General features: G+C 37.4%; 1 protein-coding gene across 4 annotated transcripts; it reads left to right on the forward strand.

Moving 5' to 3' along the window:
- Nucleotides 1-562: 562 nt before the first annotated feature.
- LOC127804878 (disease resistance protein RPV1-like) lies at nucleotides 563-6,262 on the forward strand. 4 transcript variants are annotated; one of them, XM_052341952.1, is made up of 6 exons: nucleotides 563-1,041; nucleotides 1,380-2,478; nucleotides 3,178-3,465; nucleotides 3,566-4,741; nucleotides 4,854-5,673; nucleotides 5,995-6,262. In XM_052341952.1, the coding sequence occupies exons 1-5, from the start codon at nucleotides 563-565 to the stop codon at nucleotides 5,670-5,672; spliced, it is 3,861 nt and encodes a 1,286-aa protein (XP_052197912.1). In that variant the 3' UTR covers nucleotide 5,673; nucleotides 5,995-6,262. The 4 variants fall into 4 exon arrangements, with proteins under 4 accessions (XP_052197912.1, XP_052197913.1, XP_052197914.1 ...); XM_052341953.1 differs by having other exon boundaries at nucleotides 5,998-6,262; XM_052341954.1 differs by having other exon boundaries at nucleotides 4,854-4,896.
- The last annotated feature ends 7,660 nt before the right edge of the window (nucleotides 6,263-13,922 follow it).

Below are 13,922 nucleotides of genomic sequence, written 5' to 3' on the forward strand. Positions count from 1 at the left end.
GCACTGCACTCACTTTTCTCTTCTCTCATCTCCTCCTAGGACCTAGCTCATCTTGCACCGCCGCACCTCACCGCACCAGCAGCTCTGCAGCTGTTGCCTGTCTGTTTTCCACAACTTCACCAGCAGCTGTCTCCTCCTAGCTCTCCTCACCGTCGCAGTCCGCACCTGCACCTCCCGCTGCCCTGCGCCAGTACCTTGCAGCTCTGTAACTCTGCTGTTTTGCACAACTGCACTGGCACCAGCAGCTGCTCCTCCTAGCTCCTCCCTACAGTCTGCAGACTCTGCACGTTTGCACCAGCAGCTGCCTGCTGCTCCTCCTAGCTTCTCCCTGCCGCCGCATCTCCCGCACCCGGAACCCGCACCTTGCTGCTGGTCTGCACTCTGCATAACTGCATCTGCATCAGTTTTGTTCTGTTCTCAAGCATCTCCTGGTTTGTTTAGCCCACCCTAAAAATAATTCCTGGCTACGCCCTGGTTCTGCTCAGTTCATTTGAAAAGAAAACTAAAAAGCAAAGTCTCCTATTGTTCTGTGCTGTAACTTTGCTTCATCGATCACAAAATAATGGGCGCTTCCTCATCAACTTGTTCATCTTTCATGTCCACCAATGATGGAGCAAAGTATGATCTCTTTGTTAGTTTCAGCGGTCAAGATATCCGAGACAGTTTTAGAAGTCATTTTTGCAAAGCTTTGTCTCGTGAAAACATACACTTCTTCGTTGATGACAAACTCAAGAGAGGTGATGAAATCTGGCCAGCACTTTCAAGAGCACTTGAAGAATCAAGAATTTCGGTAGTCATTTTTTCGAAAGACTATCCTTCGTCAAAATTGTGCTTGCATGAACTTGTAAAAATTCTTGAATGTAAGAAGACAAATGAGCAAATTGTTATACCTGTCTTCTATCAAGTAAATCCATCTGATGTGCGAAGTTTTGGGGATGCTTTTATTAACCATGAAAATATATCTGAAGATGAGAAGCAATTATGGAGAGCTGCCTTGACTGAAGCATCCAATCTACCAGGATTTGATTCCTCAAAAATTAGGTAATTCCAATTCTGTTTTATATCCATTTAGAGTTTACAAGTTCTAATTTTGTCAATAGTTAATCTAATAAATCTTAACATATATTTGTTAATTATTATATAATTAGTAATAAAGAATTTCATGTACTTTTCATTTCACTATGCAAACCATAGAGCATCTATTGCTGTGTCTGAAAATCAAGATATAATCTGGATTAGGAATTTAATTCTCTATAGAAAGATGGGAAAAGAAAAAAAGGAGAAAGAATTAAATTGTTGGTAATAGTATTACGTACTGTTTTCAATTGTTATTCTTTCCATTAATTAACTAGTAATTGTTTGCTTTTCATATTTGGCAGGCCTGAATCCAAACTTATAGATGAAATTATTAAAGATATCTCAGATAAATTGAAAGATATATCGCCCTCAAGCAATCCAAAAGGCTTAATTGGAATAGATTCACGTATTGAACGTGTTAAATCGTTATTGTGCATCGGGAAATCAGATTATGAGGTTGTTGGAATCTGGGGCATGGGCGGTATAGGAAAAACAACAATCGCCGAGGCAGTTTTCAACCAAATTTCTGGACAGTTTGAAGGGAACTGTTTCATTGCAAATGTTAGAGAGGAATCTAAAAGATGTGGAGGATTGGTTCATCTACGAAAAAAGGTTCTTTCTCAAATATTAGAGGAAGAATATGTAGATTTTGGCACACCAAACATATCGCAATTTATGAAAAGCAGACTCAAACGTAAAAAAGTTCTTATTGTTTTAGATGATGTCAACACTTTGAATCAATTACAAACTTTGGCAAAACAACTTGATGGATTTGGTCCAGGAAGTAGAATAATTATAACAACTAGAGACAAACGATTGCTTCGTAATTGTGGAGTGAATAAGATATATGAAGTTGAGGCTTTCAACAATCATGAAGCTCGAAAGCTCTTTTGTAAATATGCCTTCAAGCAAGACAATCCTCATAAAGATCTTATGGTGTTTGTTGACAAAGTAGTAAGTTATGCTAAAGGGAATCCTTTGGCTCTTAAAGTGATGGGTGCCTCTCTATATCAGAAGACGATACAAGACTGGGAAAGTGCATTGAATAAGCTAAATAAAGTCTCCGATCCTGATATTCAAAATTTATTGAAACTTAGTTACGATGGACTAAACAAGGAGGAGAAGGAAATATTTCTTGATATTGCATGCTTTTTCAAAGGAAGTGGAAGAGATATTGTCACACGAATACTAGATGGATGTTACTTTGCTGCAGAATTTGGACTTAGTGTGCTCATTGACAAGTCTCTCATAACAATATCATCACTTGACACAATCAATATGCATGATTTATTGCAAGAATTGGGTCATGAACTTGTTCGTCAAGAATCATTCAGTCAGCCAGGGAAACGTAGTAGGTTGCACAATCAGAAAGATGTTTGTCTTGTATTGCGGAGAAATATGGTAAGCCTTTACTAACTTTGTTTCGTTTATTATATTAGATAGATACATACTGACCAATGTCTTCACTTAAAAAGTAAGGTGTACATTTGAGGAAGCTTTTATTATTGTCTTAGGCTGTTGATGATGATTTTGGTTCTGTATTTACTGTACGTAAAGAAACTCCTCTTGTTTGTCGTTTGATCCACTGACCCTGCAATTATGTGACTTTAGCCTAGAATTAAGCTAGTAAAAAACAAAAACAATCAGTCAAGGTGAGCATCAGCAAGTTCAAGCTTAGATTATTAATTACTCATAACTTCAGAGCAAAACTCTCACTTACCCTTAACTTCTTGAAACACCATCTAGTAGACGGGACAGCATCATGTTGTGTGTCGTCATTCGTTGTTTTGATCTTGGTAACACTTGTGTGTAGTACCATGTCGCCTTTTGCATTCTTGTGATATAATATCTTCCTACAACTTCTTCTATTTAAGCAATGTTGGTTCCATTAAATTAAATTATTGATTAATTATAAAATGCAGTAACTTACTCTTTACTTTTTAGTTGTAAGAAAATTGAAGCAGTTAGATGTATTATTTTTATTCTTTCAGATGTTCCTAAAAGACAAATCATAAAAAATAAATTGTAAAGGTCTTTTAAAAGTTTGAGCTTTTGTGTTATATTATGCATTGATAACTTCTTTAATTTTTTTATTGTCAGGGCACGGAAGCAGTAAAAAGCATATTTTTGAATATGTCAGAAATGAAGGGCATGCATATCAATTCTCCGATCTTTGAGAATATATGGAATCTTAGATTTCTAAAATTCTACGATGTACCAAACTACATCTCTAAAGTGCATTGCCCAAATCATCTTCCTGATGGAATGAGATATCTCCATTGGGATGGATATCCTTCTAAAGCACTGCCATCAAGTTTTAATTCAGAAAAACTTGTTGAACTTCACCTTTGTGGAAGCAAGCTTAAACAACTTTGGGATGGAGCAATGGTACAATTTTCATGTACATATATATATTCTTTGAATATAATTAGTGTAGTTCATATATAGATAATTACTTATTCTGGTCATTTTAATATGTTCTATATAGGATGTCCCAAATTTAAGACGGCTTGATCTTTCTGGATCTCAGCACCTGACTAGGATCCCAGAGTTCTCAAATGCCCCGTGTTTAGAGTGTGTAAACCTTCAATCATGCAAAAACTTGCTTGACAGTGGCTCTTCTTTCCAACATCTGGAAGGCCTTCGTTTGCTGTCTCTATATTTTTGTGAAAAGTTCAGGAGCTTTCCAAAGCTTGCAGGCAATATAGAGAACTTATATTTACTTGGGGCTGCAATAGAAGAAGTTCCCTCATCAATTGAGAGTCTAACAAAGCTTTCAACTTTAGATCTCTCAAATTGTGCAATGCTCAAGCAAATTTCACCTAACATTTTCAAACTGAAATCTCTTCGCTCACTATTTTTTGGGGGTTGCTCCAACCTTGAGATTTTTCCAGAAATCCCGGAGACATTGGAAAGTCTGAAAGAACTCGATCTGTCTGACACAGCAATTAAAGAGCTACCCCTTTCCATTGAAAATCTGATTAGGCTCTCAAAATTACACATGCGCTGGTGCAAAAGTCTTGAGACGCTTCCAAGCAGCATTTGTAATTTGAGATCTCTAGCCTATCTTGATATCACTAATTGTTCAAAGCTGAACAAATTGCCAGAAAATTTGGGGAACCTAAAATCTTTGGTATATCTCTTCGCATTTGGAACTACCATTTGTCGACTACCATCCTCTTTGACATTTTTGGAGAAACTTGAAGGATTGGATTGTTCTGGATTGAGAGGGTTAACATTGCCTCCTAAGTTAGGATTATTACACTCTTTAACACAACTAAATTTAAAGGATTGCAATGTGATTGAAGTTCCTGAAGACATTGGTTGTTTATCCTCACTGGGAGAATTAGATCTCAGCGGAAATGACTTTGAAAGTCTACCAAAAAGCATCAAGCAACTTTCTAGGTTGAGGTGGCTTTATTTAAACAATTGTGAAATGCTTCAGTCATTAACTGAGCTTCCATCGGGTCTGTTACACATGGAAGCAGTGAATTGCAAGCAGCTCCAGTCATTGCCAGACGCATCCTATTTTGCAGAATCAGTGATTGCATGTGGTTCTTATGGAGGAAGATTAAATTTCATGTTTACTTATTGCATGAACCTTGATCAAAAACTATTAAGCAAAGTTTTAAAAGAGTCATTATTAATAATTCAATCTCAAAAGGTATTTCTCTCTTACTCTACTTTCTCATTTGTCATTAAAATGTCATTTGTCTCTGACTCTAATTGTACTCTTTGCTCGCTCATTTAGAATGATCTTGATTTTCATGTTACAGGAATTTATAGAAAAAGTTCATGTCAACGTTACTTATTCTGGAAGTAAGGTTCCTCAATTGTTCACCTCTAAAAATTTTGGATCTTCCATAAATGTTCAACTGCCTCTACATAGTTGGAGTAGTCGTAAGCTTAGAGGATTTGCTTTATGCGCTGTTCTCATGATTGAGGAATTTTGCACTAAACCATATGTGGATGTCTTTTATGAGTGTGAAATTGGAACAAGTCAAGGTGACACATTTAAATTTGGTGATAGTTTGGTTGTTCGTTATGAGGCATATTGGAAGAAAGAAATATCTTGCCTAGATTATGTGGTATTTGGATATCATGACTGTTCACATCAAGTTAAGTTTTGTACTGGTGATTATACAACTTTTTCACTTGAGTTTACCCCAAATCATGAATGCATAGTAAAATATTGTGGGCTACAACCAATATTTGTCGAGCCGGTAATTTCTCTTGACCAATTTGGTGCCAATGTATTCCCAAATAAGGAATTTAATACCACCAATCAAGATTACGAGGAAACAATGGTAGAAGCACTCACTAAAACTAAATTGTTCCTAGTTGAGGCTGACACAAGTGCAAGAGGAAGTGGTTACAAATCGAGTGAGGAGAAACTGGAACCTCATCAAAATGGTAGATCAGCACAACATGTCAACAACAAAGTATCTCTTCATGGGAAAGGAGTTGGTTTATTGCACTGTTGTTGTTGGAGTTTCGTTGGTGGACTTTGTGTTTTTGGGCTACTGGGACTTCTTATGCTTCATCTATCAACTGTGTGTGAAATTTATTTGTCATATCATGCACAAAATCAGTGAGGTACTCAATTCAAAAAACTCTCAGTTGGTTATTCATATTAATATAATATTTTTTCACTTTAATTTAATATATTACATCTATTTTTTTATCTATATAAATTGATGTCTTTTTTGTTATTTATTCAGTTTCTATGTTTTGTGTTTCATTCATTACAATTATATTAATTATTTAATGCTTCAGTTTCTTAATTTCTTTTTTTTTTTATATTATGTTAGTATTTCTTGTCCCAAAAGGTATTACAATTTCAAAAGTTTTTTTAGTTTCAAACGCCTTAAAAAAAAAATGAAAGATTGGCTATGATAATTGCTTTGTGGTGAACAGCAGAGGTAGAAGCGGTGGTCTAATTCTTTGCTGGCAGAATGACTGGGATGTCAGTATTTAGTCTTTCTCTCCGGGCCACATTGATGCTAGGGTCTGTCATGCTCATGGTGCGTGTTGGAGATTTACCGGATTCTATGGGAGCCCGGCAAAGGAGGACCCAGGGGGCAGAGCTAGGATTTTTTACTTGAGGGCTCCAAAATTTTGTTCTACAAGATCTGTTGGTCAGTTGAATTCCTTTATAGTATAAAGATCACAATTCACAATCTTATACTAGTGATTACAACATCTTCTGATCAGTTGAGTTTCTTAGTAGTGTAAAGATCACAATTCACAATCTTATGCAAGTGGTTACAAAAAAAAAATCGCAAGCCTTAACGCCACAAGGTGGGGTCAATCTTATGTATATGACTAATTGCACAAAATAAAAATAAGAGAACTCAGAATTCATTCAGGTACGTACTGAAAAACGAAATTGATGCATTCATAACCATGAAAAGTATGCACTTCAGAGCAAAAAATATTATCAGAGTATAGAGGTGATAATTTAAGCTTCTATTCAAAGCCAGACATGTTAACTTTTGTCACTGTGAGAATTGGCACATTTGCTGCTTGCTCAACACAATTAGTTTTAGCCAATGAATAATACAGCATTCTAAGCATATAAGAATGACTAAGAAAGCTTACGTGAGCCAATCAATGGGATCCAGCGATTTACCAAGCCATCAACTTGCTCTCTGATCACTGACCTGGACTGGTTTACATCCTAATTTCTTCTGAAAGAAAACTTTGACCTTGCATTTTTGGATAGTTCCTCTGTTGTAATGGAATCACCCCAGAAAGAATGTCTGCTACAAATCTTGTGTCTAATAGAACTTGCAAAATACCTTTATCTGACATTTAAGAATCCTATGCTTCTGCAGTTGAAAGGAAGTCTGTATGTGTACCTATGACCTTGTTCAATCTTACTTACAGAAAAAAAAAAAAAATGTTCTAACAGTTAGCTTCACTAATAGGAGAAAAGTAAAAAGATAAAAATAAAGAGTTTAATGAGTTTTACATATATATTTAACATAATCCATTACTTAAAAAGAGAAAGCAAAAAACAACAAAAAAAATACAAAAAAAGAGCAATACAAATACCTTATAAAACTACTCAAAGACGCAACCTGCGATTCCTCAAAAGATCAAACTTGTCAATGAGTACCTCTGTATCAATACTAAGAGCAATCTTCCTCTCAATATGAATAATCATTGTGTCTGCCAGAAAGTCATTCTTCATTTTATTTTGAAGTGATGTTTTAATGAGTTTCATACTGAAAAAGTCCTTTTTGTTGTTGCTATAGAAACTAAAAGAGTCAACACTAGACGAATCAACCTATCAATCAAGAAATAATGACATGATTTTTTTCTTTCAATTAACATTCGACATAACTAAGGAAGAGAATTAATATTCTGAAACTACAGATGTCGAATTACATCAAACTTGTAGTGATCCAACTGTCTCCTCAAATCTCTTATCTCTTCTTTAGTAAAATCCAAAGGATAAAACTCCTCAGCTAAACCACAAATAATATCTATAGAGAATGATTTGAAACTATCACTAGGATTTAAAGCCTCACATAGCTTAAGAAGTTCCATTGTTCTCTCCATGAATCTATTATTCAACTCCATCAACTGAAAATCTATTACAACATTGAATATCTAAAAGTGGTAATAGTCTTCCACTGTAAAATTATTTTTCTGTTGACGAGAACATCTTGTACCATTTATATAACGATTAGTTAATTCTAGCACACCAACATCATTACTTATACAAAATTCAACCACATACCACATAAAATTTTCCCATCGATTATCACGCATCTCTTGAAGAAGTTTTGTACTTGAAACAAAATTCATTGCATTCAAAATGCCTTGATCTTTCATTTGTAATGCTTGACACAACATATCATATTTTTCCAACACTTCATGCATCAACAACAAGATAAATAGAAATTCAAATGTTTTCATAACTTTCAAAGCAGCTTTAGCCTCCTCACGTATACTATTGTTTAACCCCTTATCAATAAGATTTTCAAGAAGTGTATAAGTAGAACTAAACATCACAATCAATCTTTTAATAGAGGAAAAATGTGAACTCCAACGAGTTGCTCCAGCTCGTTGCAAAGTACAAATTTGATTAGCCCCCAGCACCAATTGGAACTTCTCCTATTGCTATCAAATCATCAATTTCATCCTTTCTAATTGACTTTAATTGAGAATGGCGCTTAGCAGAAGTGCCAACAAAGTTGACAATAGAACTTAATGATTGAAAAGATAGTCACACATCATGTACATCCTTAGCTACTACAACTAAACTTAACTGTAGTCGATGAGCAAAACAACAAATGTAATAAGTAGATGGACATTCTCTAGGAAATAGTGCTTGTAGTCCATTCCATTCCCCTCGCATGTTGCTAGCACCATCATAGCCCTAACCCCGTAAATTTGTAACCAAGAGATTGTGTTGACTTAATACGGAACATATCTCTTTTTTTAAAATCAAAGCATTTGTATCTTTAACACTCATAACTTAAAAAAAAAAATGTTCTCTAACAACTCTATCACCATCAACATATCTCAAAATAATAGCCATTTTCTCTTTATGTGATTCATCAACAGCTTCATTAACAAGAATGCAAAATTTAGCATCTCCAATTTCTTCACAAATTTTATGTTGCACACAATTAGTAATAATTTTCAATATCTCCTTTTGAATACTTGGAGATGTGTACTTGGTATTTTTAGCTGCATTTTCTAAAACAACATCATCAATTTCTTTGTTTACTCTTCCATGCAATTTGATCAATTCAATAAAATTCCCAAGGTTAGTAGACTCGGCAGACTCATCATGACCTCTAAATGCACAACCTTGCAATGCAAACCACCTCACACTCTCTATGGAGGTCTTTATAAGCAAATGGTTCTGCTTCTTTTCTTTTTCAGTCTGTTGATGTATCCTTCTCTCAATATATTGATTTGGTTTGCTCAAGTTTTTCCACTTTTCCATAGCAATGTGATGTAGTGAATTACCATATCCTTCATGTTTTTTCAATGAACAATCTTTACAATTAACTTTCTTCCAATTTTTGATCCCCTTCACTGTAAATGTTTCAAGTTGTGATGTATTACTTTCAAATAGATAACATGGAAAACAAAATGCACTTTCCTTCTCCACAGAAAATTCAAGCCATGGATGTTTTGTGAACCAAGCTAATTGAAATCGATGATTTTGAGCCCCAAATTTTACACTAGGGATACTCATAAATAGGTTGACACGGTCTCATATCAATATATGCTCTTCGAACCTCATCTTGTTTTTCTAATGGATATTGTGATATTGGGATTCGTTTTCCATGATCACGTTCATAATATGAGGTGTTACTTTTAGTTGGTTCAATAGTACATTCATGTAGAGGCTCATGCTTGGATCTTTTAGTTTTGGATGGTGAAATAGAACTTGAAGAAGAAGCATTGCAGGGACCATTTGGGTTACTTGATGATTGATCACCAATTTTCTTAATGAAGTATTGAAAGATATTTGGTTTTCACATTTTAATAGGCTTGTATATCACATTTAACAAAAACAAATTACAATTAACAAAATCCCAACTAGGGCAATCCCTAATTAAATGTAGTAATCATTAGTCAAACAACAATTAGCCAAAAGCCAAATGTAGTTGTAAACCCTAAAGTTTTAATTCCCAACTCCTAAACCAGGCTAAACCTATCATAGGTGTTAAATGAGCCAAAATAGAATAAAAAGCACATTAAATAAAATGCCAGAAGATTGAACCAAAATTGAAACAAAGAATTAATACCAAGAATACCAAAAGATTGATTGAAGTTTGAACCAAAGAATAGATGCCACAGATTTACAAAATAGATGGCAGATGCAACCTCCCCAATGTTCAGCAATCGAGTGAAGGGGAGCTACAAGTGAAAGAGTGAAAGTGAGGCAACGAGAGACAGTCAGAGAGAGAGATAGAGCAATAATGACGAAGACAGAGCAACCACCAGCATTGTGGATGGTGCTGACAGCCACACGACCAATTTGCAAAGCAGCATGAGCAACAAGGGAGAAACAAGAGAACTAAAGGGTAAAATATCTGCGTTTTCTGGGTAAACGTAGAAAATTTGCATTTTCTGGGTTTGCAGATGCCAGAGAGGTAGGGGCAGGGGTGGGGTTTCAATTTCACGGTAAAATATCTAAGGTGGGGGTGGGGTTTCACAATAAATTATTTAGATATTAGAATTTAGGTTTTGTTTAGGCTGCCAATAAATTTTGGGTTGGGTATGGGCTTGGGCGAGTTGGCTGGCTGGGTGGGCTAGTAAAAATATATATATTATTTTATAGCATATTAAGTGCAGTTTTCAAAAAAAAATAGGGTGGGTTGGAGCCCACCCTGCCCATGGGCTTGCTCTGCCCCTGGGAAGACCAACACTTTTCTTGGGAGCTTCTCAAGAGGTTAAAGGGTTGTGCAGCTATCCCATGGGTTTATAGTGGTGACTTCAATGAGATTACTAATGACTTAAAAATCTGGAGGCCTGGACCATTCTTTGACCTTAATGGATCAATTCCGTAGTGTGCTTTATAACTGCGAGCTTTTTAACTTGGGCTTCATTGGACCCCCATTCACTTGGAACAACAAGCGCACAGGTAATGCTAACATTCAATGCAGGTGCTGCATCACTCACCCTGCATTTTGCTTTTTATCTTCTTTTTTTGCTTGTCTCAATGTTTATATGCAGCTAAATTATTCAAAAAAAAAAAAAAGGGGGCGAGGCATTTATATTTGCCAGTGCACTAGTGTACGTGTAGCAGAAATTTAAAATTTATATTTCCAAATAAGTCCAAGTCAATTCACTGGGAGATTTACTTATAGAAGGAGGTAGTCTCTCAATAATGAGTTTGGAATGTAAAATGATATGTTTAACAGAGGTTAACTGAATGGTTTGCTGTATACTGAGAAAATCTTGTATCAAGACAATTTGAGTGCCAAGACCACTGATTCCCGTATAACTTTCTTAAATGTAATAGAAAGTTTAGATAGCTTGAGTTTTAATCATTAAATACACTACTGAGATGATGATAACTCTAGTTCTAGCAATCCCCATACATGGCATGAAGGATTCTATATTAAGCAGCTATCATAAATCAGTGTGTAAATAACGTTTGACAAAATATTTGTTCGGGTTTGGCTATGAGGACGTTTTTAGGTTAAGTAACCTCCATATATAGCATGAAGACTCGAGATTAGGCATACGATCCAATCCAAGCCTGAAGATTTAATAAAAAACAATTCTCAAGCTATCTTAGTTTTTGGACCCGTCCGAGCCCAATCTCGGCCCTCTCTTTAAGCCCAATATCGACCCAATCTGGTCTTCCTTCTGGATCCTATCTTGGCCCAGCGCCAACTTGTCACAGCATCATTGCAATCCCACCGGATATCCACACGGCAGTCCCAGATCCTATCCTCATTAATGGTGGATCTCATCCATATTAATGAGAGTCCTCTCGCCACCATGCTACGGCCTGGGAACCTCCACCGGCGCCAGATACCCAGTCCCATCACCTGCAAACGCACGACTCATGCATGCATGAGGACATCTCCTCCTTCTATATCAACTAGCTCTCTTCAGAGCCAAGGTATGTTCTGAACTCTGACCTACTGATACACTGGTTCTCCTTACTCTCTTACTCACTCGACCGTCGGAGTGCTTGCAGGTGCCAGTCGCCCCCCCGAACGGACCCATCCTTAGAGCCCACGCCCAGCCTCCGATCGTCCTCGCTTGGGTTAGGAAGGAACATCTCGCGCAAACCGTGGGGTTCGGTAAAACTTACCTACCCCATAAGCTCACAAAAACTCTTTCGAACCAACCTCTCTGCTGCCATGCCGTGGTGCGAACCAGAAGCGCCACCGCCCAAGAATCAAATAACCCCAATCACCCTCCACAAAATTCGGATGTCATAGAGGTCTTTCTCCATACAGTTGAGAGGCTTCAGAATCGAGTCATCGAATTAACACAAAACCAGCAGCGTGACCAACCCAACGAGTGAACTGACTGTGATTCAGAAGACAATCGCCACCAACACCACTAAGCTACCCACACCCTTGTTCCTTCACCTTCCGCATCCCTGTACTCCCATAGCCATCCCTTCTCCAAGTTCATCATGACCGTCCCCTTAACCGACGATTTTCGTCCTCCCTATGCCTTAGAACCCTATGACGGCACCACCGACCCCTAGGATCACCTTACGTAACATCCCATATTGAGCTACGCAAACTTCCCAGGGGAGTCACCCGTCCTTGGATTACCCCAAGTCAAGCATGCTTAACTTGGGAGTTCTTTGCCAACATTCAGCCCAAATGGTATCCAGCTGGTGTTGTTTCCTTCCTTACTTATCCTCGATATATACTATTCTCCTTTGGGCTCCCGAGGTATTACATTCTCCCCCCCTTGAGCACATGACGTCGTCGTCATGCGACCTTACAATTGGTCTCAGATCTCCCCCCTTTGCATAGCCGATGTGAGATTCGCCTAAGATGCCTGCACGCACCCCCCTTGGGGACTCAGCATCCTCGCTGAGGTTTGCCCCACCACCGCGCTCAGAGGCTTGGGGGTCGGCTCTGATACCACCTATAACATCCCGTATTAAGCGATAAGTTAATAAAAATAAGAGAAAGCATGGCGTAACTTTGCAAGCATTGCAATCAGCCAAACCTGAGTCAAGGAAGAAGAATCTCGAATTGGATTTAGTGAGGGTTGTGAATGAGTACCCTGAGGTCTTTCCTGAAGATTTACCAGGATTGCCACCCCTTAGAGAAATCGAATTCTCAATAGATCTTGTACCAAGTACACAACCTATATCCATACCTCCGTATAAGATGGCCCTAGTTGACATGAGGGAATTAAAGGAGCAATTGCAAGGCTTGGTCGACAAAGGATTTATCAGACCTAGTGTGTCACCTTGGGGAGCTCCGATTTTGTTCGTGAAGAAGAAATATGGCACTTTACGAATGTGTACCGACTATCGGCAGTTGAATAAGGTAACTATAAAGAACAAGTACCCGTTGCCTAGGATTAAAGAATTATTTGACCAACTTCAAGGAGCTAGGGTATTTTCTAAGATAGATCTTCGGTCAGGGTACTATCAGATAAAAATCAAACCAGAAGATGTACCCAAGATTGCTTTTCGATTGAGATATGGTCACTATGAGTATTTAGTGATGCCATTTGGATTAACTAATGCACCTGCTGCATTTATGGACTTGATGAACCGAACTTTTAGACCCTTGTTGGACAAGTTCGTAATAGTCTTCATAGATGATATTCTGATATATTCTGCCAGTGAGAAAGAACACGAGGAACATTTAAGGATAGTTATGCAGACCCTAAAACACCACCAGTTATACGCCAAGTTTTCAAAATGTGAATTTTAGCTTAATCATGTAGCTTTTCTTGGACACATAATTTATGCAGAGGGTATAGCCGTCGATCCAGCAAAAATAGAAGCAGTTCAAAGGTGGCAAGCACCTAAGAACGTCGGGGAAATTCAAAGTTTTCTTGGACTAGCCAGATACTACAAAAGGTTTGTAGAAGGATTCTCAAAGATATCCGCTCCACTTACCCGATTAATGCAAAAGGAAGTCAAATTCGAATGGGACGAAAAGTGTGAATAAAGTTTTCAAGAACTTAAGGCACGACTAACTACGGCACCGATTTTAGCAATGCCAACAGAATAAGGAAAATATGTGGTATACAACGATGCTTCGGGAATAGGTTTGGGATGTGTTCTAATGCAAGATGAGAAAGTGATTGCTTACAGATCTCGACAATTGAAGAGGCATGAGTAGAACTATCTGACTCACGACTTGGAATTGGCA

This window comes from Diospyros lotus, chromosome 6, assembly GCF_014633365.1.
Source record: "Diospyros lotus cultivar Yz01 chromosome 6, ASM1463336v1, whole genome shotgun sequence".
NCBI classification, from domain to species: Eukaryota; Viridiplantae; Streptophyta; class Magnoliopsida; order Ericales; family Ebenaceae; genus Diospyros; species Diospyros lotus.